Source organism: Eretmochelys imbricata, chromosome 3 (assembly GCF_965152235.1).
Source record: "Eretmochelys imbricata isolate rEreImb1 chromosome 3, rEreImb1.hap1, whole genome shotgun sequence".
Taxonomy (NCBI): Eukaryota; Metazoa; Chordata; order Testudines; family Cheloniidae; genus Eretmochelys; species Eretmochelys imbricata.
The window spans coordinates 67,575,701-67,603,561 of NC_135574.1; the positions used below are offsets into that span (position 1 = coordinate 67,575,701).

Genomic DNA, 27,861 nt, shown 5'->3' on the forward strand with positions numbered 1-27,861 from the left:
ATGTGTTGTTGGTACAGAATGTCCCACTCTCAGGCTGAAAGTGTCATAAAGAATATCATTCGTGAAATAGGACAAGAATGTGCCATGAAAGGACAAAATGTGTCTGAAATCTTGGTGGCTTTCATGGTAAGAACAAAATTAATATTTTAGCCGTTGATTATTTTATTTAAATGCCTTCAGGTCATGTTAATATCCCCCTAAGATTAATAATACAATTTTCACTAAACAGACAAGTATAAAGATTTAGCAGTTGCGCACATTGGCCACAATTTTCAGACTCTGTTCTTAGGCTCTAGCCTTGCTAGGATTTAATTTTACTCACTGTGAGTAGTCCCCCAATAACATCTTTTGCTAATCTGCAGGTGAAAGCTGTCGTTTTGGATCCAAGGAATGAGTTTAATGTAGATAGAACCCTCACAAAAAATGATGTGCAAAAACTTATTAAGGTAATTCTGAAAATTCTCCAAAAGTTCAGAAACTTTACATACTTATGTAGAAATAAAATTTAAACATCTGCTCTGTGTTTATAGTAACAAAACATACCTGCCATTGCCTTCCACAGGCTAACATATACAATTATGCAAAGCCACCTGTATTGCTGTATATGCATTGGGAAATCTAAACAATCTAACTACTGGTGAAAGTGACCTTATGATAAATTACTGAGATCTCAGCATAATTATTAGAGGGTAGATGAAGATGAGATGAATGAACTATTTTTTGCCTCCTGGAGCTACAGTATAACCAGATATTGGAGGGAGGTAGAGAGAGACTGAGAATAGCAGATAGAAATATTGGAAGCATCTTTAATTGCTTTAATCAGTTGTAGGGCTAGTCTACACTTGCAATGCTAAAGCGCTGCCGCTTGTGTGGACGCTCTCCTAGCACTGTAAAAAACCCACCTCTATGAGGGGTATAGCTCCCAGCACTCACATGTCAGACTAAGTTCCCTCTATGCTGCGCTGAAACTTGCTGCTCTCAGGGGTGTGGTTTTTTCACACCCCTGAGCGAGAAAGTTGCTCTGTAAATTGCTATGTAGACAAGCCCTGAGTAGCAGATTTGTCTATACATCACCGAACAAAAAAAAATTGTCTATACAGCACCGAACATTAGCACTTAACAAATACTAAATAATACCAGTTTGTAAGTTGGTGATTTTTAGCTACCGGATCAATTTCTAAGATTCCTTTAAAGCATTTTGAAAACTAGCATCATACTTCATTCTCATGGTTCTGTAGTCAAGAGTGGATTCTGCATTTCCTAGGGTGGTATATACCTATTCATCATGTTCTGTCGGGAGAATGGGGAGAGGATGGCTCCCTTCCTGCTGTCAAAATAGTAACATTGTTATTGATGTTTCAGAAAATTCTAAGTGGTTAAAAAGTATTAACTTTTACAACTCTCTTCTTAGCTCTGTGTTGGTAGACTTCTTGACACAGCAAATCCATCCCTGGACACTATTAAGATGCAAGTTTACTTTGATATGAATTATACAGACCGAGGTAATTTTAATATGTACAAATATTAAATATGAGTGTCAGATAATAAAACTTGTATCTAACGATATTGTTTCATCTGTATTTTAATATTAATCTTTATTAGCGTACTATATGCACGTGATAGCAAAGCAAAATAAGATAATAAAATGAACTTGAAAGTGTAGGCAAAACTTTATGGCTGTAGATTAAATTACTACTTAAAAAAGAATTATCACAATATACCTTGAGATAGGTATTACTTTCCCTGTTTTAGAGGTGGGAAAACTGAGGCAAAAGTGTTGCCCAAGGCCACAGAATAAGTAAGGAGCAGAGCTGGAATAAGAACTCAGGAGAATTTGGCTCCCAGGCCTGTGTTCAGTCCACTAGGCTATGCAGCATCTCAACTCATTTGACTTGCCTTTTTTTAAAAAAAATTGGTGAAATTTTGAGCTCCAGTATAATCATTTCAGTTGTCTTTGAACACTGTACTGGATTCTCAGGGGTGGATGCAGTAAGAACCTGGGTAGATAATAGGATACGTCTGTGACACGCTCCCTGGGGTAAAACCTGAACTGGGGTACCACTGTACCCCCTTAACTCTCCAGCCTGGGCACCCTCTCACAATGTTTTGCTAGTGACAAGCACCAAACCCTTCCTGGCACTGTTTTCATAGTACAACAGCATGTGGAGCCCCACAACCATCTAAACTGCATGGATGCTCCCTGAGCCACTCATGGAATCACACAGAGAAAGGAACCAGCACACCTTCCAAGCCCCCAGCCTTGCACCGCAGAACTGTACTATATTGCCTTGGTCGGAAGCCTGACCAGTGTAAGTTCATTACCCGGTCTGCCTCTCCCTCAGTGTGGAGAGGATACACACTGGCCTTTGTAATCTGAGCTGAGATTTCCCAAGCACTTTAACCAAAACACACTGTTTTAGGTAAAATATAAAACAGATTTATTAACTTCAGAAAGATCGATTTTAAGTGATTATAAGTGTTAGGCACTAAAGGTCAGAGATAGTTACCAAGAAAAATGAAAGGTAAGCGTGCAGTCTAAATCCTGAACCTTATTAGACTGAACAATATTTGGATCAGTTTTCTCACCCCACTGGATGTTACAGGTTGCTTACAGTCCTTAATACACAGGCTTTCCCTTTAAGTCTGAGACCAGTTTCCTCAGTTCAAGACTTTGTCTTCCCAGCGTTCTTGTTGCTTCCAGTGTAGGTGCGGGAGGAGAATGGTAAAAGCACAATGCCACTGTCCTTTATTTTATATCCTTAGGCTATGTCTACACTTTGTACCTTACAGTGGCACAGCTATGCTGCTATAGCCAGGCTGCTGTAATGTACAGTGTGTAGCTGCTCTTTGCTGGCAAGAGAGAGCTCTCCTGCTAGCAAAATAAAACCACCCCCAACGAGGGGCAGTAGCTTTCCCACAGACAAAGTGCTGTCCACACTGGCACTTTTTGTCATTAAAACTTTTGTCGCTCAAGGGTCTGTTTTTTTATCACACCCCTGACCGACAAAAGTTTTACCAATGAAAGTGCAGTGTAGGCATAGCTTTAGTCCGTGTCCCTGCAAAGAAACTAGCCCAGGCATGCCTGATGGCCCTTGCTGAGTCACAGGGTTGAACAATCCCCATTGTAAAAAGAAAAGGAGTACTTGTGGCACCTTAGAGACTAACCAATTTATCTGAGCATAAGCTTTCGTGAGCTACAGCTCATTTCATCGGATGCATATTCACGAAAGCTTATGCTCAAATAAATTGGTTAGTCTCTAAGGTGCCACAAGTACTCCTTTTCTTTTTGCGAATACAGACTAACACAGCTGTTACTCTGAATCCCCATTGTGTGGTGCTTTGTTACAGAATTGTAAATCCCTTGTCTACAACTCCCCTGCTGATTAATGGTCATTTAATGCCCGCCTGGGTGTGGATCACCTCCTTTGTTGTCACTGAAGAACTAGCAAGGGACAACTCCCAAACTTACAACTTATTTCAATAACAACCGTACGGCAAAATCTCATACCTTCATATACACTAATAATATACTTATTTTGATGGAACAGAGGGTTTCAGCAGATCATGACCTTTCCTATGTATCTTGCATGGCATACTTTGTACGAAACATATCATAATTACATGACAGTGGTGAATATGGGGGTTCCAAGGTGCTGGTTTGAGGTATAGAGTGCCACAAGGTCTATCATGGGAAGAACAGTGTTACAGCATGGATATAACACAGAAGGAATGTGTAATGGACTTGGAAGCCAAAACATATTCGCTTTTTTTTTTATGCGAGAGAGAGATTTACCTTTATAGAAAGGCAACGTTCTAGGTTCTTTGAACCAAATTCTCCTCTCAGTTACACTGGTCTATTGACTTCAGTGCAGTTACTCTAGACCTGCCCTTGTGTGACGTGAGAGCAGAATTTGTCCATTTGTTGATTTTCACAATTGAGAATGATCCGCATTATTGGACCGTCTATTTTAAATGTATTGAGTTTGCATAGTCCAGAGATTATTTCATAAAATACAAATATTACAATCCCAGTAAATTAGGCAGATACAATATTTATACATAATAGCCAAAGACAAGTATGTTGTCTCTGATCAGTGCCCACTCCCAGTGACTTAAAATGGCAGAGAAGGTATGGGTGGGAACAGGAAAAGAGAAGGGGGAGAATGGGAGTCACAGTGACATGCAATATTCTTGGGATAGGGAGAGCTGAGAGGCATGGGACATTCATAGGGCATCAGGATAAACTGTGAAAATTATTTGAAAGATTTTGCTGCCTAGCACTGGCTTTCATAGTGGATTTTTAAAATTAGCAAAACTAAGGGCCTGATCCAAAGCCACTGAGATTTGGAGCAGGCCCCAAATACACAAACAGCATGTTCAGTCCAGTGAAAATTATGTTACTCTACGTACGTTAGACCAAAAATGAGAATAATATTTGGCTGTAATGTAGCACTTCTCAAATATCTTTCCTTCCTAGTTGAGTTACTTAATGAGCAGCATCGCATTCTAGAGGCCAGGCTGGCCCCTGTGAGCAGAGAAATCACAGATAATCGTGCTCGTACACGAGAAGAGCTGGAGAGCATTTATCGAAAGATTGTTAGCTATGTTCTGCTACGATCTGGCCTCGGATCCCCTACAGACATCAAGGTTGTTAGGGAGGCAACAGGTCAGTAATCAGTCAAAGTATCTGATACTGGGCATCCCTTGTGGGAAAATAAAGTCTGGGCGTGATGCTGCTCTGACACTATGTAAAAATCTGGAATAATTCTGTTGACTTCAGTTGAGTTTCCTAGTGTGAAACTGGTGTAAGTTAGGAATCAGGCTGTCTAACTCTTTCATTAAAATGTCCATCGCCCAGATACGAGTAAATATTGTAAATTGTGGCAGCTTTAAAAATATTTGCTACTAATAGTCTGAATTTCAGTTAAATCATTTCTATGGCATAAAATAGTTTGTTAGCATATCAGCCTGTCTGCTTTGTTATTTGCTAGTCTCCAACAAAAGGTGTGGTAAAATTATTAATTTGTGAATGCCTAAGCATCTCTCCAAATCTAGAATACACTTTTCTGTTTTCACAACTACCCATAAAGAGGAGTTAGTTTTGCTTCCCTAGTATTTTCAGTTTCATTCTTATACGTGCTGTTATTTTTTAACTCTTTTCAGCTGCCCTGCAGAGTGTGTTTCCCCAGACAGAGCTGGGTGTTTTTCTCTCTCTCAGCAAGAAGGACAAAGAGCGACAACTGAAAGAACTTACCATGATTGTCACAGGAATTCGGTTATTCAACAAGGACTGTGGGAAAGGAGGAGAAGGCATTGATGACTGTAGGTATATTACTAAATTAAAATTATGAGCCCTAAGAAAGACTTTTCTTGCCTCTAGCTCCATGACTTCATGCTACTCAAGATGAGCAGGATTGGCCCAGTGTCAGTAAGCCTGAAGGGAAAACAAACCATTAGATGAATGAATTGTGTAATGCTTAAGGCCAATCAATGCAAATGTCAAAATGGTACTGTCAAAATATTTACAGTAGAGCATATCTTTAATCTAATATTGCATGAGATGTTAGAAATCCATGAGGCAGAAAATACATAAATTCTGATAATTTAGGGTAATTTCTCCCGATTCTTCTTGAATACTCAAAAATCTCTTAAATCTTGAGCCCTTCTAGTTGTTTAGATAACTATAATGATGTAAACTGATGGACTGGAATCTTTTTGAGTGTGCAGCCAGATAGCCCAAAATAGTAAGTCCAAAGAGATGGCTAAACTTCCTTGTTGCTCTTATTTTTGACTCCCTCCTTAAAATATAGAGTCATAGAGTTTAAAGCCAGAAGGGACCACTAGATCATCTAGTATGACCTCCTGTATATCACTGGTCACCAACACCACCCAGCACCTGCACACTAAATCCAACAACAGAAATGACACCAAACTAAATGAGAGCCACTGGAGACTAAACTATTATGTGCCACACACAGAAAATAGGAAGGACCAAGGTGCACCAGTGCAGGAGGCCCCTGCAGGGGCAGGGAAATGATTAAATGATAGAGACCCAGATAATTCTGGCAAGTAAATGACCAACATCCACATGCTGCAGAGAAGGCAAAAAAACCCCAAGGTCACTGCCAATCTGATGTTGGAAAATTTCTTTCCTGGCTCCATGTATATAGGAATCAGTTAGAGCCTGAGCATATGAGCAAGAACCAGCCAGCCAAGCATCTGAGAGAGAGAATGTTCAAATGCCGCCTCATAGCCCTGGCCTACCCAGTACTCTGTCTCCAGTTGTTGCTATCCCTGATGCTTCAGAAGAAGGAAATTTTTTTAAAAAAAACCTCTCAAAATGCGGGGGCAATGGGGAGCAATCCCTTCTTGACCCCTGCTGGTGGCCAACTGAAACCCTGAAGCATGAGCTTTAGGGACATAAGCCAGAAGTGAGCCCCATGTCTGTTGAGCCCTGCACCCTGCAAGCAACCAACGTTATTAAATATTTCATTGCTAAATGTATCAGAATTATTATTTAAATGGCTGTTCAATAGAAATAAAATTGCACAATATATGATATATTGTAATCTACGTAGTTTAATTGTATTTTCATGTAGAGGCTAAGACACTATATGTAAAATGTTCTAATACCTCTGAATGAATGATGTTATACAAAAATAAATAATAACGTACTGTGAGTTGTGAACATGCAAATAATCAACTATGCTACTGATTATTTTGATAATCGAGATAATACTTTGCACTTAGAGCACCTTTAATTCAAGGTTCTTAGTGCTTTTCACAAAGGTATATACAGCATTATTACCCCTCTTTACAGATTGAAAAATAGAGATTAATTGAAGAGTTTTATGTGATTTTTCTAAAGATCATACAGCAAATTGTGGGCAGAGCTGACTGGATAGAAATCAACAGTTTTGCCACTCAGATCGTCTCTCTGAGTCTAACCACTACAACACACTGCTTCTGCTGCTTTTCTATGTTTTAATGTTAAGTCACATATAAAGAGGAATGCATAATAAAACCCCACATGACACAACTGTCTGCTCTGAGTGTGCACACTTATCTCTTTTGCATGCGCAGATGTCTATTTGCACATCCAAATGTAGAATGTAGTGGATTCACGCCTGTTTACACCCTCCTTTGATAATGAGGCTCTAAGGAAGAAGAGTTAATTATAAAACCATCAGCTCAAAGATTTTGGACTCCCATTGGGCAGCTTATGGAATTTTGTGGGTTTTTTGTAATGTGCCATGTCCAGTAAGAGCAAAAATAGTTCATTTTAATCAGCAATATTATATTTTTATCTTTTTCTGGGCTTATATAGACCCATTACCGTACTATGTGAGCATCTCATAAATGTGAATTAATTCATTCCCATAACACCTTTAATTATTATTATCCCAGTTTCACAGATGTGGAAACAGAGGCACATAAGTGATCTACCCAGAGTCACGCACACAATTTTGGAAGAGCCCAATATTGAACCAAGACCTTCTGAAAAGCTAATTTTCCATAATCCTAGACCAGGGGCGGGCAAACTTTTTGGCCTGAGGGTCACATCAGGTTTCCAAAATTGTATGAAGGGCTGGTTAGGGGAGGCTGTGTCTCCCCAAACAGCCAGGCAAGGCCTGGCCGTCACCTCCAATCTGACCCCCCTCCCACACTGCTTCTTTCCCCCTGACGGCTCCCCCGGGACTCCTGCCCCATCCAACCCCCCTGTTCCCCGCCCTCTGACCGCCCCGACCCCTATCCACACCCCCGACCCCTGACCACACCCCCAAACTCCCCTGCCCTCAATCCACCCCCAGCCCTTGCCCCCTTACCATGCTGCTTGGAGCACCGGTGGCTGGGTCAGGCCACGGCTCTGCAACTGTGCTGCCCGGCTGCCCAGAGCATTGCAGTGGCAGTGCGGTGTGCTGAGGCTGCGGGGTAGCGGGAGCTGCGGGGAAGGGCCAGGGCTTAGCCTCCCAGGCCAGGAGCTCAGGGGCTGGGCAGGAGGATCCCACGGGCCAGATGTGGCCCACCTCTGTCATAGACTATACTGTAGTATTTTCCTCACAGTAGTTGTCATTGGTAAAAACCATTTGACCAGCAATGTATGTAATGGTTGGGTCTTGTGAACAAATTTTGGAAATGTGTGATGTCTCAGAATAAGAGCTTGCACTCAGAAATCTATTGGAGGATTCCTCTGATCAAAGTATTGAACTGAAAATATTAACTATCAAGCATGATTACCATGATGTGTTTCTATATCTGTTACCTTCCTATGTATCTCATACTAAATCTGCATAAATAGTGCCAGCTATTCTGAATGAAGCCATCCCAGCAGCCACGCAGCCTATTGATGCAGAGCTTCGCGCCTCCCAAGATCTGGCATACCGCTACACAGCTGTCTTGGAAATGAAGCATGAGAGCCCACACAGAAATATAGAATCTAGATTATCTATGTTAAAGGAAGCACTTTTCAATGTGAGACAACATGAAGCCTTCCTCTGCATCATTCTGGTGAGATATCACATTATATCTTATGGATTCTTTAGGATATCTTAATATGAAATTTCAGCGTAAATTGCATTTTACAAAGTAAAATAGGGGTATATGTTTGAGGAAAGAAATCCTGGTGCTGTGTTTGAGCTGTGCAGCTAGAATGATATGTTAAAAGTTCATGCTTCAGGGATTCAGCCGGCCACCTGCAGGGGTCAGGAAGGGATTTTACACATCCCCAATGTTATCTCTTTCCTCTGAAGCATCAGGGATGGACACTGCTGGAGATGGGACATTGGAGGGGGAAGGCCAGGGCTATGAGTTGACACCAAGAATTCTCTCTCTCAGGCACTTGACTGGCTGGTTCTTGCTCACATGCTCACGGTCTAGCTGTTTGCCATGTGTGAGGTCAGGAAGGAATTTTCCCTCATGTCAGATTAGCAGTGACCTTTGAGGGGTTTCGCCTTCCTCTGCAGCATGTGGGTATGGGTCACTTTCCAGGAGTATTTGAGTATATCTCATTTAATGATTTTCCTGCCATTGTGGGGGCCTCCTGTTCTCTGTATGTGGCACATACTGGTCTCGTCTCCTGTGGGTTGTAATACATTGCTCTGATTTCAGTTGTTGGGTTTAGTATGTGGGTGGGTGCTGGATGGTGTTGGGGACCTGTAATCTACAAGAGGTCAGACTAGATGATCTAGTGGTCCCTTCTGGCTGTAAAATTCTGACTCTATTTAGAAGTTAGGTTGCATGCCACCCCTTAAAATATAACTGCCCAAAAAGAGGCAGAATGCAAGTACCCAAATAGTTTCTGATAGCTATTTATTTTTCTGTGACTGTATCCTTACCTGAGGTATGTTCTCTTTCCAGTCTGATGTGATCACGTGTGCACGAGAAGTTGAAATGATGGACAAGCAGTTTGCAGCACAAATAGAGCAGTTAAAAAACACTGTTAAAGCAAAGACTGCTGTACCTACGTCACAAGTTTTCGTAAGCATTTGAAATGCAAAAGTATTATTTTCTGAACAAAAGCAAATGAGAAAAATCACTTTTATTGTTTACAATACTAACATAATATTTATGTTGCAGTATCATGTGACATGGTTCACATAAATTTCATGTTGAATTAGGAAAAAAGGTCTTATTTTCTGTATCTGTCTAATAGTGTTCCACAGACACAGCTACCTTGACATCTATTCATTTGCTTTAAAAAAGTTAAAAGGATTTGTTATTACACCTGCTTTGAGTCGATAATTGTGGTTTTACAAACATATTTTCCTATTTTTTTTAATATTTCTTTTTCTTTCCTGTTGCTTTGCGAAAGACATAAAAACAGGGAAAACTAACTCTAGGTGAATAGAGAAAATGATTATGCCAAAAGTGCTGTTAAATGCATAGAATAGCACTAAAAATAGATTTTCTCTATTTCTTTTCTTTAAAGTAGCCTAAATATTACTTGTAACAATAGTAGGTAAAAATATTCAGAGATGAGAGTTTTAAGTTAATGATGCTTCACTACTGTATTATGTTGGAATAGCCTTGGCTCAGAGTCTTCTATCCATATTATTTTGAAACTAGGGCTGTGCAAACCTACACATGGTCAGTTCTTATTTGGGTTCTTATTTTTAGCTGGGAAGATATGTAATAAAGTAGTCACTATCTTGTCCACTTTCTGTCATAATTAGTTATAATAAACATTTTGTAAGGGATCTTAAACCTCATGCTTCATGGCTTAAGTAAATCTCTAACTGTTAGAGAGCCTCATGAGACCTAATGTGGGGGGACAGATTATCCCACATCTACCTTCTTTAGGGTTCTTATACCTTCCTGGGAAGCATCTGGTGCTGCCCACTGTCAAAGAGAGGATACTGGACTAGATGCCTCTTGGGTCTGATCCAGTGTAGCTGTTTCTGTATGCCCGTTGATCTTACAAATCCTGTCCTTTTAGCAGACACCCCTTTCTTCTATCCTGCTACCCAGAGCAATTCTTTCTCTTTGTCTTCTCTCTCCCTATACTGTTCATTTTTATTATGAGGGCCAAAAACATACTTGTCACTTTACAAGCAAACAAGAAGGCACATCATCCCTGTCCTAAGGAGTTTACCATAGATTTCCTTTCTCGAATAGCTTCTATGTACCAGGTTATTTGCCTGTTTTCTTCACTTCTGTTAGCAACAGAATATGTACAAGATACTTGATTCCATCTGTGCTCTTGCAGGTAGAACTTTCCCCATCACAAGACCACTTAATCCTATTTGTCTTCAAATTGCTGCAGAGAAGTTGTATTGTGTAAGAGCATCAGGAGATTTTTTAATTCAGCATTTGTAGCACAGGGCCTGGATTGAGAATGTAGCAGACAAGCATTTTACAGTATAGAGTAGGCTCACTCATTTTCCAACAATTGAGTTACAGAAGGTTATGATACTATTTGCAGTAAAAATTATTTTGCTGTCATTCCTCTGTTTTCATTTCTTGTGTCCATAGCATTTCATGATAGTGATGCTGATGAACAACAGAGCTAACTCCCTTAACAATTCTTATCATGGCTCCATTAACATGAATGCTAATGTGCTAGGATGAATTTTAAGTTCATTGAATGTATTCCTGATGTCGAGGGAGCCCTTTTCTACTGTGCTAAGATCTGAAAACTTGAAGATGCCTGTGTTAACATTCAAAATCCATTCGGCATAGTCAAGAATGTAATTATTTTCTACTGGCCATTTCCTCAGTGATTTCAAATATGTTACAACAGGCCCATTTTCTCCCATTGTCTTTGAAATCTGTATCTGTACTAAACTGTTTTGGGACTGAGGAAAAATGAGAGGAACAAAGGCTGAAATTTGTCTATGCCTAGGTCTGTTTGTGTTTCTTTTTATAGTTAACCTGAATACAGGAATTTCTTCTTTATTGCCTTCCTCTGCCTATCTTTTCATTTTGCGTTTATATTATGTTTGTGGTGAGGAGGAGAGACTCTTTTCCAATATAACTCAGAAAACTGCCTCCAATGTTTCCCCAAAATGTTTTTATTACTTTTAAAGTAAATTTAAATGGTTTCTACGATTTGGGCCTGATCTTGCAAGCCCTCCACTGGGATTTCTGAGTGCAGAGGGCATGCAGGATTGGGCCCCTTGTGTTTAACAGTTGTATTTGTGACTGTTGTTTACAGTATTTGTTTAATTATACAGAGAAAGCAAATGTAGATTTCAGGTCTTTCTTATTATTTTCTAGCCTATCTTTCTTGCACTATCTAACCTCTGGACGAGCTTTCAGGATGAGATACTGCTGCTGAGTTTCCTGACTAATTTGACAGTCAGTCTACAGCAGTTCTTGGGAATCCATGCACAACTCTTTCCTGATGATGTGATGGAGTCGCTTCTCGAAGGAGTGACTGTGAAGAATGATGAGCAAAGGATAAAGGAAACCATGGGTACTGAAAGTTATCACATTTCCTTTTTCCTGTTTGAGTCCTTGTATGATTTTGTGACTTAAATCCTGTTTCTAAAAAGAGCAACATTCCTATCTAAAGCAGGACCTGACCCTGAAAATCTTTATTGACATAGGGGTCCTTACCCAATAGTCCTGTTGAGGGCAACAGAATTTTTGGGTGCTCAGGACCACTGTCAAGGTTCCTCCCCCACTCTGAACTCTAGGGTACAGATGTGGGGACCTGCATGAAAAACCTCCTAAGCTTATCTTTACCAGCTTAGGTCAAAACTTCCCCAAGGTACAAAATATTCCCCCCGTTGTCCTTGGACTAGCCGCTACCACCACCAAACTAATACTGGTTACTGGGGAAGAGCTGTTTGGACGCGTCCTTCCCCACAAAATACTTCCCAAAACCCTGCACCCCACTTCCTGGACAAGGTTTGGTAAAAAGCCTCACCAATTTGCCTAGGTGACTACAGACCCAGACCCTTGGATCTTAAGAACAATGAACAATCCTCCCAACACTTGCACCCCCCCTTTCCTGGGAAATGTTGGATAAAAAGCCTCACCAATTTGCATAGGTGACCACAGACCCAAACCCTTGGATCTGAGAACAATGAAAAAGCATTCAGTTTTTTACAAGAAGACTTTTAATAGAAAATAGAAGTAAATAGAAATAAAGAAATCCCCCCTGTAAAATCAGGATGGTAGATATCTTACAGGGTAATTAGATTAAAAAACATAGAGAACCCCTCTAGGCAAAACCTTAAGTTACAAAAAAGATACACAGACAGAAATAGTTATTCTATTCAGCACAATTCTTTTCTCAGCCATTTAAAGAAATCATAATCTAACAGATACCTAGCTAGATTACTTACTAAAAGTTCTAAGACTCCATTCCTGGTCTATCCCTGGCCAAGACCAGCATACAGACTGACACAGACCCTTTGTTTCTCTCCCTCCTCCCAGCTTTTGAAAGTATCTTGTCTCCTCATTGGTCATTTTGGTCAGGTGCCAGCGAGGTTACCTTTAGCTTCTTAACCCTTTACAGGTGAGAGGAGCTTTCCCCTGGCCAGGAGGGATTTCAAAGGGGTTTACCCTTCCCTTTATATTTATGACAACCACATATGAGCACTTAATGCTTTACAGAACTGGACTCTTACTTTCTTGATGAAAACATGGTTTACATATAATTGGTACACATCTTCTGAAAACTGAGAGGAAAACAGTGCTCGGACACCAATACCTGCTCCCTGGGATAGTGCTACTATTTATTCTACATTATCAGTGTGCTGCTATACCTGGGACTGCTGCTGTTCCCCGTGAAGTCAATGGACACTTTGCCACTAATTTCTGTAGGTGTGAGATCAGACCTTTTTCATCTAAGGCCCTGTCACTGCTGTAGTTGAAATTTTGCTAGTAATACTCTTGGGAAGAGCATGTGAGATGGAATTCAGATGCAATTTTTAAAGTTACTCCTATGACATAAGCTACTAAATTGTTCTTTATGTTAAACTTGTAAGCACCTTGAGATATCTTCATATATTTTCCCATAATACTTACCAAAATGGGACCCTGATTCCTATTGGAGCAACTGGGTGCTATGTTAAACAAACTAGGGAAATACAACCTAGATGGAGCTGCTATAAGGTGGGTGCATAACTAATTGGAAAAGCATTCCTAGAGGTACTTATCAGTGGTTCACAGTCAAGCCAGAAGTACATATTGAGTGGGGTGCTGCAGGTATCAGTTCTGGGTCCAGTTCTGTTCAATATCTTCAGTAATGATTTAGATAATGGTATAGAGAATACATTTCTAAAGTTTGCAGACGATACCAAGTTGGGAGGGGTTGCTTTGGAGGATAGAATTAAAATCAAAATAATCTGGATGAACTGGAGAGATGGCCTGAAGTAAATAGAATGAAATTCCATAAGGACATATGCCAAGTACTCCACTCAGGAAGGAACAATCAGTTGCACACATACAAAATGGGAAATGACTGCCAGCAAAGGAGTACTGCAAAAAGGGATCTGGGAGTCATAGTGGATCACAAGCTAAATATGAGTCAACAGTGTAACGCTGTTGCAAAAAAACCAAATATCATTCTGGAATGTATTAGCAGGAGTGTGGAAGTAAGACACGAGAAGTAATTCTTCTGCTCCACTCCATGCTGATTAGGCCTCAACTGGAGTATTGTGTCCAGTTCTGGGAGCCATATTTCAGGAAAGATAGGGACAAATTGGAGAAAGTCCAGGGAAGAGCAACAAAAATGACTGAAGGTCTAAAAAGCATGATTTATGAGGGAAGATTGAAAAAATTGAGTTTGTTTAGTCTGGAGAAGAGAAGACTGCGAGGGAACATGATAACATTTTCAAGTACATAAAAGGTTGTTACAAAGAGCAGTGAGAAAAATTGTTCTTGTTAACCTCTGAGGAAAGGGTAAGAAGCAATGGTCTTAAATTACAGCAAGAGTGGCTTAGGTTGGACATTAGGAAAAACTTCCTGTCAGAGTGGTTAAGCACTGGAATAAATTGCCTAGGGAGGTTGTGGAATATCTGTCATTGGAGATTTTTAAGAGCAGGCTAGACAAACGCCTGTCAGGGGTGGTCTAGATAATACTTAATCCTGCCATGAGTGCAAGATGACCTCTTGAGGTCTCTTCCAGTCCTACAATTCTATGATAATATAAACAATAAATACTAAAAAGAGTCTTCAGTATAGGCGGAGCCAATCAGAGGTGGGGCTAGGAGGGCCATTTGGCCTGTGCCTCAAGCTCAAAGGGGGCCTCAAATTTAGACACTTGTTAAGTTTTTGGCATTTGATAAGTTTCACAACTTGTTGTTATGCGCATTCCAATCAGACCAAAATGTGACACGCTCTCTCAGCTTAGAGCTGCAAATTTAAGCAAATAAAAGATGTGATTTGGTAAAAGACATAATCTTTTTGTTAACTGATATAGATTTTGTCATATTAAAGAGTTAAAAATGTTCATAAATATTAATAAAAATATATCCATTTGGCCCAAGATTAGACTGTGATGAACGTGTCCTCTCAGATCAGCTGATTATATAAACAAACCACTACTAGTGGCTGGTGCTGGATCAAGTGCATGTTGAAAGGAAGAGAATTGTTACATTTTAGTGTCTTTATAGTTTTACGTCTAGTTGACTAAGGAATTATTTATGTGTGAGAATTCCTCATTATTATCTTCATATGGTAGCTAAAAGAGGTGACTGGTTGGTTGGTTGAGCCCTAGCTTGGTAGCTTGGCCATTATCCTAGGCTTTCGTAGTCTATAGGCCCAGATTCAAGGTGAAAATGTGTGAGGACAATCGTGTACAGTGAGTTTTGTGAGGACACACATTTGAAATTTGTGGACATTATCCTTCTGTCTGTATCCGTGTCTGTGTTTATTATATATATGTCATCCCTTTGTCTTCAGTTCAGCCTGTTACATTATACCTTGCATGCTCCAGTTTTGATTCCATGATAAGGATAATAACCTGTCTGATTGTTTCATTTTGTGTTCTTAATTAGTATTCCTTCATTTTAAGTCTTTTCAGCATTTGTGTACCATTCAGCATTTGTGTACATGTTTACAGTAGAAGATTTCAAATGTAGATAAGCTACTTATTTACAGCAGAATATTTCAAGTGTGGATAGGCTACATATTGACCAAATAGATTACGATGAAGAGGAGATTTGAAAGTGGTGCAAGCAAGAGATGGCAAAAACAGCTGAGTGAAGCAGCAGCTACGAGCTCAAAGCCAATATCTTCATTTCTCAAACCACTAGAAAACACAGCTTATCCAACAAACAATGCTACAGATAATGAAAACTCTGCAACTGCAACATTGCCAATATCATGTTCATTGCCAATATCTGAACATGAGGACAGTAGTCAAGAAGGAGATGTGCCAACAGTAACAGATGCAGCAGAAGATCCTGTGTACGATCAAGAAACTCAACAGCAACAGGAAGATGTAGATTTTATGCAGCAAGCGCAATTCATGAGTACTACAGGTTTGACTGACATTGGAATTATGACAAGAGCAATGCTGCCCAAATGCAATCTTTTCTTTAAATTAGTTGTTTTGAAATTCCAAATAACATTCCACGAGATGCTGATAATCATGCTTTCTCTACTCGTCTGCTGACAAAAACTCTTCCAAATGGTGAGACCTGCACAAAGAGACTGGTTATGCTGGAGTGAGGAAAAACAATCTCTGTACTGTTCACCCTGCTTCATTTTGAACAAAAGTGCTGCAAATGCATGAGTTCTCTCTGATCAGTCAGGATGGAGAATCAACAGAGGTTGGAGAAAATTGAAAGACCGAATACCATCACATGAGATTCAGCGTCACACAAAGAAAACTATGTTGCATGGAAATCATCCAGTAGGGCAGCATAAGCTGAAAGTTCAGTTGAGAATTTACTCTTGACTGAACTCTCTACAGAAACTAATAACTGGAAAAAACTTCTTGACCGCATCCTGGATGTCATCCTTTTTCTTTCTGAGCGGGGATTGGCTTTCTTTGGTTCCAGTCAACGTTTTGGTAATCGTGCAAATGGAAACTTTCTAGACATAGTTGAGCTCCTCAGCAAATATGATCTACTTTTATCAGAGCATGTTAAACATGTTCGAGAATCGCAAGAGAGTCAAAAGAGCATGCAAGTCCATTATCTCTCCACACGCATACAAAATGAGTTTATTGAGCGATGTGTGTCATTCGTACAAACACTTTTTGATGAGATTTGAAATGTCAAGTATTTTTCAATCATTGTTGATGCCACTCCAGATTGTTCTCACAAGGAACAGACTACTATGCTTATTCGATATGTTAAGATTGTAGATAGCTCAAAATTTTCATTTGAAGAAAGTTTTATTTTGTTTGATAATTTCACGAGGAAAAACTGGAAAAGAAATTGCTGCTCAAGTACTAGCAATTCTAGAAGGTTTTAAGTTAGATTTTCAAGTCTGCATTGGTCAAGCCTATGACAATGGATCTAATATGGTGGGGAAGTACAAAGGTGTACAAGCAGTTCTGCTTGAGCATAATTCAAACTGTATTTTCTCCAGCTGTAGAAACCACACACTAAACCTTTTAGGTGTTGACTGTGCAAGGAGGCAATTACTCCTTGTGCAATCGTGCAAGGAGGCAATTACTTACTTTGGAACTTTTCAGGAAATGTACAATATCTTCAGTAGCAGTCCACAAAGGTGAGAAATTCTGAAGCAATATCTTCCTGTTTCACTGCATGCGATGTTCAACACTAGATGGTCTGCACAGATTGATGGTGTTCAACCAGTTGCGCAACATTTGAATTCCATGACAAAGGCTTTAAATGAGCTTGAATCTCTCAATCTCACTGCACAGGCTCGAACTGAACTTCAGTCTATTCAGAAGCACACGTCCAAATTTGAATGCATTCTGATATCATCTTTGTGGATGAAGCTACTTACAATGATCCACCAAACTAATCTGGTAATTGAAGCACACAGTGCCACACTTGATGTTGAGAGGGATAATGTTGAAAGTCTTATCAATGACATTCAACAGATTCGTGAACAATGGCATGCGATCCTGACTGAGTCCAAATTAGTAGGACAGAATATTGGCATTTCATCTGAGTTCCTCACCAATCGCAACTTACCTACTGAATCTGATGCCGAGCAGCATTATAGGGTCAATGTCTTCCTTGTCCTCATTGACTTTATTCAATCAGGTCTTACATGTCGATTTGAGTCACTGCGACTAATTTGTACCCTTTTGGGATTTCTTTGGCAGTTCAACAGACTGAGTAATGAAGATCTACTTTCTGCAGCTGAACAATTTCAGCAACAGTACAATAAAGAAATCTCAAAAGATCTCAGTGTTGAGGTCATCTTCCTCAAACAAATATATTCCACGAACTTTAAATTGGATTTCAAGCCAAAGGAATTGCTTCAAGAAATACTCGAACTTGGACTCTCTGGGGTGTTTCCTAATATCATAATTGCATTGCGTAATTTTGTGTTTGCCTACATCAGTGGCTTAGGTGAACGCACCTTCAACATGTTGAAGCAGGTAAAGAACTATCACCATTCAACTATGGGACAAGAGCGTTTGAATGGGCTCGCCATGCTTAATATCAACTGTGACATTGCACAAAAGCTAGATTTTTCATCAATAATTAGTGCATTTGCACAGAAAAAGGCTAGAAAAGCATTTGTTAAATAAAAAAAATATTCAAATTATGTCTCACTCTTTTCTTTGGTGCCTTATTTTGTTTTCATGTGTCATCATTTTTTATTTTTATTATGGCTAGGGGCCTCAAAAGCTGGAAGTAGCCCAGGCCTCTCTGGACCTCTGAGAGGGCCTGAGTATAGGTATGAATTTATATCATAAAGTACAGCTTTAACTATTATTAAAGTATGTGTATAAATACATCCAGTTAAAATGCCACATTGATTTTAGAAAAAAGAAAAGGAGTACTTGTGGCACCTTAGAGACTAGCAAATTTATTTGAGCATAAGCTTTCGTGAGCTACAGCTCACTTCATCGTTGTAGCTCACGAAAACTTATGCTCAAATAAATTTGTGAGTCTCTAAGGTGCCACAAGTACTCCTTTTCTTTTTGCGAATACAAACTAACACGGCTACTACTCTGAAACCACTGATTTTAGAAATGCCCTGCACTTTAATAATTCAGGATTCCTTGTGTTTTGCTTTGTCTGTTTATGCCTTCTGAAACCTCTGAGATGGAAAAAAAAGAACAGTTTAATTCATTAGGGATATTAGGTTATCAGAAATATTTGTTCAGGGAGTTGTCGCTACCAATTAACCAAGTTCTGCTGTAGTGGATTTGAAACAAATGGGTGAGTTTAAAACAATGGCTGAAATTATTAGATTTTACCTTCTGTTTGTGGCCATGTGCTTCCAAGGAAAACCTACACTACTAGAATGCCTGGAGGCAGTCTACCACCAAAAAATAAGTAGGCCATGGTGAACCGGAGCCTGATTTTCAAAAGTGCTAAGTGTTCCCGCTCCTGTGGAAACCAGTGGAGCTGTGGGCGTTCAACACTTCAGGCCACAATGTGTTAAAGCATGATTGAACTCCCTTTGAGATTCCCATTAAATCACATTTTAGGCATCATGTATTTTATTGTCATCTTTCCTTTGCCAAATTCTCTTTCAGGAATCAAAGTAAATGTTTCTGATTTCAAGGAACAAGAGTGGCTTTTTCCAGAAACCACGTCTAATTTTGATCAGTTGTTAATCCAGTACCGTGGGTTTTGTGCTCACACACTTGCTGAAAAAGATGGCCTCCTCCTCCCAGGTGTGTTCTGTATTATTATTAATATTATTATTTGTATTATTGGTGCCTAGAGTTAGAAGAATTTGTTCTTACTGTAAATATGCATACATTAGCAAAAAAGTACATTTAAAGACATACTCTGTGTGTTTCCTTCTGTGCAAACATGCAAACTAGAATAATTCATTGAACACTTTTGCACTTTATACCTTATGTGTAGTTCTAATAATCCTCTGTGTTTTTGAGTGTGTGTGAAATTATAATTAGTGTTCATATAACCATATGTTCTGGACTTGGCTATGTTGTTCATACCTTTCGTCCCAGCAACCTTTCCAGCTCAAATATGTCTCTACCTAAGTTCCCTCTAAGCTGGGCAGCTGTGCGGCCGCACAGCTGGCTATTAAGCACTGTGTAGGCACTCAGGGCTGTGGCAGAGAGAGATGCCTCTCCCCGGATCTGCTGTGGTGCCGCTCCTCTGACCCAGCCCAGCCCGGACCTGCTGTGGCTGGGGGACAGGTGCCCCAGCCCCAACCCAGCCTGGCCTGGATCTGCTGCAGCCGGGGGAGAGGTGCCTCTCCCACCACGAACCCAGGTGCTGCTGTGGGGAGAGAGAACTGGGGGGAGGAGTCCTCTCTCCCCACTGTAACCCCTGGGAGTCCCACTGCACCCCAAACCGCTCATCCCCAGCCCTACCCCAGATCCCACACCACCAGCCGGAGCCCTCACCCCCCCGCATCCCATCCCTCTGCCGCAGCCCTGAGCCCCTCCCACACTCTGAACCCCTCAGCCCCACCCCACCACATGAATTTTGTTATGTGTATCAATATGGAGGTGATATGTCACACATCACTTCCATATTGGTGGACATAATAAAATTCGTTCCGCACTTGGATGGGAAAAATTAGAGGGAACACAGGTCTCTACCTGCTCATCTTTTTTGGTGATACTTTTTAGTAATCCTGTCATTTCTTTCGGTATAACTGATGGTTTGGTTTTGTTTTTTTTGAGGCATGGGGGCAAAATACCACTGTTTGTAGCAGTAAAAACAAGACTTCTTTAATGGTAGTTCAACTTCCTGACCTACTTAGTATTGTCCTTTGGCATAAAAGAGTAATTAAATTACAATCAATCTTACACAGGAAATTTGCAGGACAGACATTTGCAGATATGTGCAACATAAATGGAAGGGAACATATTTTATATTAACTTGATAGATATGGATGATAAAGTCTGAGTAGTCTTTCTGGTTGTAATTTAAGCATGATCCAGACTATAATAATATCTAGCACTTTTCACCAGTACATTTCAAAGTGCTTTACAAAGGAGATAGATATCATTATCCCTCCCGGGGAACTGGGTGTGAGATGGTCATCATCAGTTCTGATGGTTTGTAGAAGCTGACTTTCACTGTATCTGATTCTACTATGTAATGGAGAGGATTTCTTAATTTTGAAAAAGGTTTAGATTGTAGGTTCTGTTACAATTCCAAAAGTGATGGAGTTAGAGCTGGTTGAAGGAAATGTATACTCATAATTATAGGAGCCCTGTGTGTTGAATGATTTATTGGTTCACTCTTGTTTTTGCTTTATTTGTTAGGAAATCCTGCTGTTGGAATTTTGAAACATAAGGAGAAATATTATGCTTTCAGTTCCAAGGAATCAGCATATGTTTTTGCCCAAAACCCAGATACATTCATTCAGTTGATTGGAGAAAAAGCAAAAGAATGTGCTGAACTTATTCAGCTGCTTGAGCTTCATCATCAGTTTGAATCCCTTGCTCCTTATTCACAGGTATTTACCGCTTACATCCCCTGTTGAATAGGTGATGTGACACTGACCTATCTGTCCTTTTGATTCACTGAAGAGTGCTGGGACCTGGTCAAACTGGAATTAGTGGGACATAGAAAAATGTGTTTTATGGAGACAATACTTTGTCTGAGGACATAGGTAATCCCCTACCCAGCAAAGAGAGTATGTGGGGATTCAGCAGATCCTACTCTTTGGTGTATAGATGGGGGGCATCACCTCAGGGAAATTGTTCACCCTTAAATTCTACATGTGGGAGGGGCAGGGCCATGGAAATTCAGTGGTGGCAGCATTCTACCATCTTCGGCCCAGAGAAATTCTGTGGATGATGTTTCCTGTTCTCCCTTTGTAGGAGTAGTTTGTGTAAGGGAGGAGAGGGCCCTGTGTAATTAAGCATTGTAGATAAATATGAGAAACTTGACTTTATCAGCACAAGCTGGAGACTATTTGTCCATCCCTATATATTGTAATAGGGAAAAAATGTCATTTCGGGAGAGAAATCATAGATTATATTTTTTTTAAATTTTAGTGTATGGGTGTTAACATTGGTGTTTTGGACAAATTCCAATTTGGACAACTGTGTTCTGCCTTTTAAATTCCCCCTGCAATTTCAGTTAGATATTGTATTCTTCATTTAATTGTCCTGTGTATTGTTAAACAGGTGTTAGGATTTATCCCAGAGGTAGCTACTTTTCAGCACCCCCTGCATAAATTTTGTACAGTAACTCCTCACTTAAAGTCGTCCCAGTTAACCTTGTTTCATTGTTATGTTGCTGATGAATTAGAGAACATGCCCTCTGCCTTGGAGCTGCTCCGTGGAGCCTCCTACTTGCTGTGCAGAGGTGGGGGAAAGAGGGGTGCTAATGTCAAGGTGTCCCCTCCCTCTGCTCCTGCCCCACGCTCCTGTCCCCCATCTCCACAGAGCAGTGGGGGGACATGACAGGGCTCAGGACTGAGAGAGCGTGCTGGCAGCAGCTGCTGTCTCAACATGCTGATCTACTTAAAAAGGCAATGTACTTAGAGTTAGGTCAGTATACTTAAAGGGGCAATGCACGTTTCTCTCTTACACACATGGTATGTGTCTCTGCCTCTGTCTGCCATGCTGTCTTCCCTCCCTCTGCCTTGTAGAGTGTGAGGCTACATCAACAATGTGTTAACACTTGAGGGCTCAGCTGAGTGCTAGTTCATCATTTAGCAGTAAGGCATTCTCTGGGAAATATCCCACCCTCTTCCACCCTCTGACTTTGTCACCTCAACCAAGCTTCACAATCATCATTGCTGTGTACAGTATTAAATTGTTTGTTTAAAACTTATACTGTGTATATATGTGTGTGTGTGTGTATATATATATATATATAGTCTTTTGTGTGGTGAAAAATATTTCCCTGGAACCTACCCCCCCCCATTTACATTAATTCTTATGGGGAAATTGGATTCGCTTAACATCGTTTCACTTAAAGTAGCGTTTTTCAGGAACGTAACTACAACATTAAGCGAGGAGTCACTGTATCTTAGTTTAAATCTGTAAAGTATTTTAGTATCCTCTGGAATGACAGATACTATATGAACATAAGATGATTATTAACCACTAGTTACTAATAGACTTTTATATTTTGTATTCAAGTCTTTAAAACTTTCAGTATTCTTAGATTCCTGTTCGTTTAAAAAAATACGGTGCTGTGTCTACATGTCATTTTTTCCCCTGTGACTTATGGATTCTCCTACTAAATACCTATATCTTCATCCAGGTCAGAAGTGGAGACAAACGTTCAATAAAACCAATTACCAAATGTGACAGCAGTACTCAGACTGACACCCATATATTGCCTCCAACTATTGTGAAGTCGTATGAGTGGAATGAATGGGAACTGAGGAGAAAAGCCATAAAATTGGTTTGTATCAGTATTATCTGGAAAATTAAGCCTTTCAAAATTTGGCATGTTTGGCAGGAGGTCAAACTAGATTATCATAATTTTATTATCCCTTCTGGCTTTAAAATCTGTGAAGAGACAAGTTCCTGTAATCATTTTCTATCTGAGCTTATTTCACCATATTTCATATTCCTGTTTCAAAAGCTTTCCCCCACACCAAACTTTTGTTTGTTTTAGATTTGAGCAATATTTTCCTCGCTAGATCCGTTGGTTCTAAAATCTCAGGCACTCTTTTAGGTTGTAAGAGCCTTTCAAATAACAGTGAATTTTTAGGGTGCTACTCTGTACTAAATAGGGTGACCAGACGTCCCGATATTTAGTTCTTGTCCCGCGTCCCAACTGACGCCATTTGTCCCGATATTTTGCTTTGACGGCACTCTGGCTTTTTTTTTTTTTGCTCGGGGCGGCAAAAAACCTAGAGCTGGCCCTGGCAGGGGGTGAGCCTGGGCTGCCCCCCCATGTGTCCCAATATTTTGTCGTTGTCATTTGGTCACCCTAGTACTAAAACAGCTTAACTAATATAAATAGCGTAACCATTTGGAAGTAATGTGCTATATCTTACTTTTGTAGTACAATGATACAAAAAGGGCTAAGATGATTTTAAAAAAAGTTACAGCAAATGAAGCTGTATACATTAATAAATATAATACCACCAAGTCACAAGAAAAAAAGTTGGGGTAACTGTAGTAAAGTGTAGGTAAAAACGCCACTAAGAGATTATAAAACTACAGAGAGTGAGTTGAAGAAAATATCGTGCATGGTTGTATAGATGAGAGAATCTGTAATAACGGTCTCTTGTATATGAAAATGTGTATTGAGCTTTTTCTTGCCTTTTGAAGTCTGATTTCAGACATCCAATGAAATGTGTATATTTTATAACACCGAGTTGAGTATTCTGGCCAATAACAAATTAGCTGACTGCCAGGTTTGCTCACAGCAACATTAACTTACTATCAATTAGGGGGCCTGATCCTGAAATGAGTTCTGCTTGTGTAGACCTATGTGGAAGTCACTGAAGGATTGGGGCCTTAATTTGTTTCATAGTAAATTATTTTTCACTTTGTCCCAACTCCTTCCATGTTGACTCACATCATCCAGTTTGCAATTTTTTTGTGCATATTTTGCAGAGGACCAATTCTGAGATGTAAACTAGCACAGCAACAAAATAAATGCATTTTTTGTTGTATGTAGAATGTTGAGGCAGGTTTTTGAGGTATCGTCACTTAATCTGTAGAAGTATATGGCCTGCTGTTAGAAATTGCAGGTATGTCCTCAATATTTTGGCTGTAAATTAAAAAAAAAAAAAAAACACCCCAAACAATAAGTACCTTTCAAATAAGATTCTTTTTTCTTACAATGTGCACTGCATGCTATGGTTTCAATTGTTATACAATGGTCATACAATGTTGGGGTAATATTTTCATCTTAAATCTGCACAGAAGAGCTCATCTCTGCTATTCTGCTCATTCTACCTACCATGAACTCTGCACACGTCATGTAGGGAGAGCAGACTATCAGAGTAAAGATCCACTTTGCGGAACTGAAAATGGAATTTTATCAATCTTGATTATCCATCAGTTTGTGTAATTGGTTACTATTCTCCCTCTTAGCATTATCCTTGATGGCAACTATAAGACCTTTGTTTCCCAAATTGTATTTTGGGACCTTGGTTTTAAATTGTATTTTAAAATATAGAAAGATCAACTCAAATCCATTAGAGCAGTAGACACAGACACTACCTCCTCATTATATGTTACCCTGTTACCGAGGGTTTTTAGGACCCAAAGCAGTGGTAACTTAATTGTTTTATTTTAGGCAGTGTTAGGAATAAATTATTGGGAACAGAGCTGAAAGATTGATCTAAGTAAGCATGCTTTTATTTAAAACCACTATTTATTAGTTTTAAGCACATATAAACATAAGCAATAGGTTTAGAACATTTAAAAAAAATATTTAAAATTCGAGATGGTGTAGAGTTATTAGTAGCAGGTCAGCGATGGCTGTTTGCTTTTTTGCCAAGAGTAAGGTGTTAGGAAAAAGTTTTTCAGGATAGCTTTAGAGAACAGTTTTAAAGTACATTTTTCATTTAATTTTCTTATAATTAATTGTTATCAAATATATAGCTTATAATGACTTTTATTGGGTTGGTTTTTAAAATTTAATAAATTATTAATAAAATATTTTGATACTTTTAGTTATAAAAAGTTTTTATATTAAACACACTTAAACTTATGGTTTTTAATTAGTTATTTATTTTTAGTTTTATAATTGGTTGGGGTTTTTTTTATTTTGATTAGCAGAAACTGCAAGTCTGCAGCTAGTATTTGATTTTGCCTTCAAAAGTCCTGCTTGTTCAAAATAACCCTTAACTATGTGGTGTTTTATTTTATTAATTTGTGGTGGCTGAGTGCACAATATGGCTAGTTAGTTTGATCAAATTCTGGAGTAACATACCCTTTAATTCCAGGGTAATACTCCCCTCCTTAAAGGTTGTATATTTTTAATATTAAGACATATACATATGTGTAATAAGTTTAGTGGGTTACTCGTGAAGGCCGAGCATTAGGCTCAAGGCTTTTAACTGAGACTGAGCAAGAATTTTCTCGCTGGCACTTTTAGGTTTTATCCCTGATTTTGTCTTGTTAAAGACCATGTACTTATTTTTGGGGAGTATCTGTGGTCTACAGAACCACTGGCTTTGCAATCAATTGATTTTTTTTTTTTTTTAATTCAGCACATCTGTGCTAGGAATATAACAACCAAAGCCACCTGAAACATTAGAATTACCACAATTGGATGTAAGGCCAGATTAAGAATCCCGGTTGCCAATTAAATTTATTTTAATGGGTACAGGCATTGCATTAGAGTATAAGGTATATTTTTTATTTAATTGTCTGTATTTTAATTTAGGCATTTGAAATTTAAAATTACATTTTAATAGCCACAATTTGATAAAAACATTTATTTTTATGGTAATTATAGATTATATTGTGCACATAATTAATTGTGAGCACAGGACATTAACTTTTAAGACATATATAACTATTACCCACAAAACAATTACAGATTTATGTGCAAAGGGATTTATGGCAAAATGGCATTTTCTGTGTTATTTTTAAATATATATGTTGTTGCCATAAAGCATTTTTGGTACATTTATATTTAATTTTAGGTTTTTTAAACAGGTTTTTAATTTTATTGTTTTTTATATGGGGGCTTTTTGTGGCCCATATTTTATAATTTATGGGTTTTATTAATATTGAAGCCTACAGCCATAATAGGAAAATTTTATTTTATATTTGACATTAATAAAATAAATGTAGTAATTTTTTAAAAATGTTTGATTATAAGTAAAATGTATCATTATTATTTTATTGACATTAATAAAATAAATGTAGTAATTTTTTAAAAAATGTTTGATTATAAATAAAATGTATCATTATTATTTTATTTATTTATTTATTAGGATTGCAAATTTTTTTTAGTTTGGGTGGAACTTTTTAAAATAATACTTTTAATTTTTAATGGGAGTATATCACACCATTTCACATTTATTTTTTACCATTTTGATAATTTACATTTGCATGCATGCCAGAGCCAAGGAAACATTACTTGAGGGCACCAACAGCCTGCAGGAGGTGGAGGTGGTCCTTTTGGGGGGATTGCTTAATTCCAAAATAACAACCCATGTTATGGTTTGTTTCATACAGTCCAACAATAACAAATTTATGCCATGTGATTTATATTCTTTTACATCAATACTAATATTAAAAGTTCATTGGAAGGAGGAACAAACTGACAGTTGATTTTAAATACCTGGCTCTACAGTATGAAGAACTCACAAAAAGCTTTTTAGTAGCCTTTTCCACAAAGGTTGCCACAGGAGATTGGTGCTAAAATGAGATATTCCACAGTTATAGATTTGTAAAACTTGGGGGCCATACATGTAAAAGAGAAAAATATGCATCTATAATACTATAATCTATAGTATTGTAATCTATAATACTTCCATTTCAGAGAAAAATTATATTTAAGAATAAAATTTCATAGACATTAAGGTCAGAAGAGACCATTATGATCATCTAGTCTGACCTCCTGCACAATGCAGGCCACAGAATCTCACCCACCCACTCCTGTAATAAACCTCTCACCTATGTCTGAGCGATTGAAGTCCTCAAATCATGGTTTATTCTGATTTTGTTTTCATATTTAGGCTAATTTGCGTAGGAAATTAACTCACTCAGTGCAGACTAATCTCAGTCATATGAGAAGAGATAACTCCACCCAAGTGTATCTGCTAAAGGATTTTGGCACACAGACTAGACTTGACAATTCTAGCAACGTACCCAGGCCACAGATTTTCCTGGCAGGTCTCCGAGGAGGATCAACCCCAACTACATGTATGGTCAAAGTGAACTTAACCAGAGCAGTTGATGAAACCTAAATGAAGTTTAAAAGGAGATATACTAAAGTGTAGTACATGTTTTTTTTAAAAATCCAAATAGATTTCTGAAGTAATGTATAGTAAGCTGAATTCTATGTCCATTGATTCAAAGAGCTGTTGTTATACTTCATGGTTTCTGTTAGGAGCAGCTAAATGGCATTAAGTGATAATGATTATAAAAAGCCTGAAACATCCAATTTAAAAAAAGTAGAATCCAGGCTTGGCTGTAAATTCTGAATTAAACTGGCATTTCTATGGAAGTGTGCGTTTTTGGAATCCTTTAATGTTTTAATACCCTGAGTGCACATCATAACACTACCCTTAAGAGCCTGGTCTTTGAACTTTGAATATATTGTAAGAAGAATAACTGTTATGAGTTAGAGAGATCAAGAGCTAGATTCACAAAGGGACTTAGGTGTTGCAACATTATGCCTGGGTGCTTTGTTGCCGAGTGGAATTCTCAGCTCTGAGTTA

The 27,861-nt window shown here is 38.8% G+C and overlaps 1 protein-coding gene across 1 annotated transcript; it reads left to right on the plus strand.

Annotated features, from left to right (window-relative positions):
• CFAP206 (cilia and flagella associated protein 206) lies at window positions 1-27,387 on the plus strand. Its single transcript, XM_077811666.1, has 12 exons — window positions 1-126; window positions 363-446; window positions 1,412-1,502; window positions 4,478-4,666; window positions 5,164-5,322; window positions 8,300-8,508; window positions 9,358-9,477; window positions 11,716-11,914; window positions 19,091-19,231; window positions 20,804-20,997; window positions 22,761-22,904; window positions 27,157-27,387. Exons 1-12 carry the CDS (start codon window positions 1-3, stop codon window positions 27,385-27,387), a joined length of 1,887 nt encoding a protein of 628 aa, XP_077667792.1.
• Window positions 27,388-27,861: the final 474 nt, after the last annotated feature.